A 4,454-nucleotide genomic window follows, 5' to 3' on the forward strand; every position below is an offset into this window, starting at 1 on the left:
AAACGTGATCCATGACAATTTTAAAAAGCAATGAGAACCTAAGAAATAATTCAGGGGAATATTTCACATGCAGATGCTCTTTGATACCTAGTTTCAAACATAGGAACCAAAATTCCCATGCAAACATTCTCAAGAATGGCCCCACAGTCAGGGATTATTCTAACATAGATGTACATATCAAGTACTGTAAACATAAATAGTAACAGAGAAATAAGGGATATCCATTGCAATCTCATAAGAAATCAAATAAAACATACAAAAGTTCCTCTATGACACAACCGCATAAACCCAAAGTATAATGAAGTCAGTACAGAAATTTATTCCATGCAATCACCCTTGAGTTGTATCATTCCAAACCAAAGTTCTCTATTTTTCTAGCAAATGAAAAACCTTCCCTTGCAAGTTCATCCACATTCTGGACTGAAGGTCGGACCCTTGCTACATATGCCATAGCATCGCGCTCCTCTTCGATTCTTCCCTGCCAAAAGGCGCCAACAACTTTCCCATCTTTAATCCAGTATGACCCAAACTTAGGAATAGATGACTCGGGGCTGCTGTCTCCAAATAGTACGGTGTCACCTACGTTGTCCCCGTAGAATTCCCAAGCATGTCCAAATTGGTGGGAATAGAGTACTGGAAGGTAATCATACTCCTCAACTGTTTTTCCTTCTTCGGCAGCTTTGATGGCCTACATAAAACATGTTACTCAAAATGAGACAGTATAGACATGAATAGTTCATGGAAAAAAAAAATCCATAGTAACTTTGGAAACCAACTCATGTTCTCAAAATTGGATGCCATAGTGATTAAACATTTTTGAGAAGAAGTTTTTCACCTCCACAGCTTTTCTAGCTGATTGGCAAGCATGCTCGGCATATTCAACTCTTCTCAACTCATTGTATAATTTCACGGGGAAAGTAGCAACATCACCAACAGCGTATACATTAGGAACACTGGTCTTGAAGAAGCCATCTGTCTGCAGCAACAATAAAAAGACATTATTATCAACAATGAAAGATTCGTCAGTCACTTCCTTTTTGTACTACAATCATTTCTTAGATAATATCTTATTCAATATCAATTAAGAAATGGATATAGTATGACTAACCTTGATTCCACCCTTCTCTTCTTCAACCTGTCCCTTGAATAAGGCTGTTTGTGGCCTTATTCCATCACCAACAACAACGATATCAGCTTCTAGGACCCTGCCATCCTTTAGTTTGACTTCTTTCACCTGAATGGTGGTTTGAAATCATGTCAAGCTTGATTTGAAATTTAAAAGGAAATCCTATCAGCAGCAGCATACTGAGATTAAGAGTTCAATCATACCTCTCCATCAGAATTGGCAGTGAATCCAACAACAACTGTTCTTTTCATAATATTGACCCCCTTTTTTGCATAATACCCCTCATTGAAAGCAGCTATGTCAGATGTAAAAAGTCTTGACACTGCAATATCAGATTATAATGCCCTTCTTTAGAAACATATAAAGAAAGATAAAATGGAACCGTGTGAAAAGAAAAGGTTATAACTATCCACTTACTACACCAAGGCTCTGGGTAGACCATGGTAACATCAAGATTGTTGCATCTCAACATTGCACTAAGCTCCATACCAATGTGTTCACCTCCAACAACAACAGCTTTGCCGTTCTTCTTTGCTTTAATTGCTTCATATAGTTTATCAGCATCATCAATTTCCCTAAAGTAAAATATGTTTTTGGCATCAGCTCCTTGAACACCCAAATCACTCAACCTTATAACCTGCAAACAAATCTTAAGTATTAGCAAGACTTACAGTTGAGCCAGTCGCAATCAACAAAATCTGATAACTGAATGTTTCTCCTCCCGCACTTGTCAGAGATTTTGCAGCAAGGTCTGCTTTCACTATTTCTGTGCTAAGAATCAACTCTATACCTGCAATCAAGCATTTAAATTTGCATTGGAAAATCATTGTTAAGGACCACTTTTCTAGTTTACTCTTCTTTTCACTTGGCATGAAAGGCGAGCTATCCTTAAAACTATCCAATAATTGTGTTGAACCAAACGTAATAATCACCTTTCTCACTGTACCACTCAGGAAACAATATTTCTCTTCTAGGTCCAGCGTAAACATAGAAAGTAGGGAGTCTACTAGGGACTGCAAAATCCAATTGTCACAACTTATAGCATATCAAACAAGGAGGGACGGAGGGAGAGAGAGAACATGAACATATAAAAAGCATCACAACTTACACTCAGGATGAAGGTAAGACTTGCTTAGTACAGTACGTTCATAAGGTGCTACCTACAAAAAAATACAAGAAGAAAAATAAGGAAACATGTATTAGAAATAACTGCATTCGGTTCAAGTGACAAACTCAATACAAGATTTGAAGACAAAATGTATAGAAAGCACTTAAGGAAGGATATACTAGAAAATAATATGAATATTGCTTCCTTCACCAATTGTCATAGTTCAAAAGAAAAATTGCAACTTGTAGTAAATTCGTTTTGCAAGTTAAAAGGAAAATCATTTCTATTGGAACATATAAAACCACAGGGAATAAGTAATATTTAATTCCTGGCTTAGAGGTCCATGATGTATCAATTTACAAAATGTAAACGAGAAAAGAAATATATACGTATATATTGGACAAACATTTCATACATCTAAAAAAGAGAAGGAATCGTAAATGAGAAAATCACACGTTTCTAAACATCGATATGAGATGCAATGTGCAGTTGAAAACAAAAGATACCGCTTCTTTGGATATGATTGCCAGCTCCCCAGGCTTAAGTCCCTGTTTGGCAAATTCCCTTGCAGCATAACCCTGCAATTACGAAAATATATCAACTACACAATCCGAAAACAAATGACCTAGCACTTTTTCTTTTTGCTTAGGGGAAAGTAGTGAAATAATAGTGCTGAACTATTCACACTAGGTTTCGATAGCCATGGCTGTATTTCTAGCTGATGCAGCTAACAATTCCATAACAAAATTCTATCGCTTAAAACTGATATTGAAGAAATGGAGCTTACAGCAGCAACACCTCCACCAAGGATAATGTACTTGAAGGTCTTCACCATTGTGGATCACTACAGTTTCAGAGGTTCAGTTCGTTCCTTCTTTCTTCTTCGCCTTTTCAGTTTCTTTTCGAGCTGACTTGGTCACCATGGAAATGAAAAGCGGTTAGGTCAAGGGAATATATTATCGGCTGAAACTTCTAAGTTCTATCAACAAATCAAATTTAATTATAATAAAATCAATTTGAATTTTTGTCCCCCTAATGAACTTGAAGCGAATTCTTGGGCTTCTTGTTGTCCTCGCTTAGCCCAATGGCCTCTCATCCACCCAAAACCATTCAATAGAATTAACACAAGGTGGTTCCAGCAATTTCCTAAAACCCCAGACATAAACCTCCAAAGTTACCGAATTTTTAATCTCAAAAATTTACAACAGAATCATCAAATTAAATGAAATTGCTTCCATTTTGTATGGTGGGTATGCATCAAAATGGGAACTTGATGAGAGAGCCACCGCACAAGCAAACGGTGACAGCGCTCTTTCAGAGGTGAACTTGTTGGCCAGAGACACCGCAATCGACGATTTCAGAGCTGAAAAGAGCGAACTTTTGTATTTTCGAGTAACCCAAGAGAGAGAAAGCTCAGTGAAGGAGAATGGAGTCGAAGAGCAATGTGAGAGGAGCAAAAAGGGATTTGAATATTTTGGAGGGAAAAAAAAAATTTATATGAATGGTAGAATTTTTTTTTATTTAAATGAATTAAATATATTATTTATCAAAATCTGTAATATACATAATATTTATTTATTAATAATTTAATATACACAATTTTAGACGTTTTGAATATAGTGACTCAAACTACATTAAACATTTATCTTTCGTACCTAGTCATTGTGCTCTGGTTTATCAAATATTGAATACATCCCGGTATGGCAAAACTGCTAAATTGTGTATAAAACAGGTACTCATATCAGTACCTAAGATAGTGTATTCACGTATATTATTTAACGATTTAATTACAATATTACGTATTCGTATTATTCAAAATTAATTGAATATTCGATTTAAAAATATAATTTGTAAATATAAAAATATAATTTTAAAATAATAAAAAATTAATAATTTCATTTGGATCAATATAAAAAATAAAAACAAATATATTTTGTTATTATTGTTAATACGTATACAATTTAAAATTTTTTGAAATGAATGAAAAATTAAAAAAAGTTATGTGTTATATATTCTTACTATTTATATATTCCTACTATAACCAGGCATTAAACTAATGACAAAACTAATCAAATTGTAATAATTTATTCAAAATTCTTAAATTATCTTTTCTAACACGGTAGAATTATAAATGTTCATAATACACAACAGAAGTAATAAAATAATTCTATTGATCTATTTTGTACTTAAAATTTTATTGAAATAAGATAGGTTAGATGC

At 34.2% G+C, this 4,454-nt stretch overlaps 1 protein-coding gene across 2 annotated transcripts; it reads right to left on the reverse strand.

Moving 5' to 3' along the window:
- Positions 1-212: 212 nt before the first annotated feature.
- Positions 213-3,628, reverse strand: LOC107485974 (monodehydroascorbate reductase, seedling isozyme-like). Of its 2 annotated transcripts, XM_052260925.1 has the most exons (10): positions 3,022-3,628; positions 2,741-2,812; positions 2,235-2,286; positions 2,059-2,139; positions 1,798-1,916; positions 1,544-1,763; positions 1,330-1,448; positions 1,109-1,234; positions 836-976; positions 213-688 (listed from the first exon to the last, which is right to left on the reverse strand). In XM_052260925.1, exons 1-10 carry the CDS (start codon positions 3,067-3,069, stop codon positions 347-349), a joined length of 1,320 nt encoding a protein of 439 aa, XP_052116885.1. In that variant the 5' UTR covers positions 3,070-3,628; the 3' UTR covers positions 213-346. The 2 variants fall into 2 exon arrangements, with proteins under 2 accessions (XP_052116885.1, XP_052116887.1); XM_052260927.1 differs by lacking the exon at positions 2,059-2,139 and having other exon boundaries at positions 3,022-3,626.
- Between the last annotated feature and the right edge of the window lie 826 nt (positions 3,629-4,454).

This window comes from Arachis duranensis, chromosome 4 (assembly GCF_000817695.3).
Source record: "Arachis duranensis cultivar V14167 chromosome 4, aradu.V14167.gnm2.J7QH, whole genome shotgun sequence".
Lineage (NCBI taxonomy): Eukaryota > Viridiplantae > Streptophyta > Magnoliopsida > Fabales > Fabaceae > Arachis > Arachis duranensis.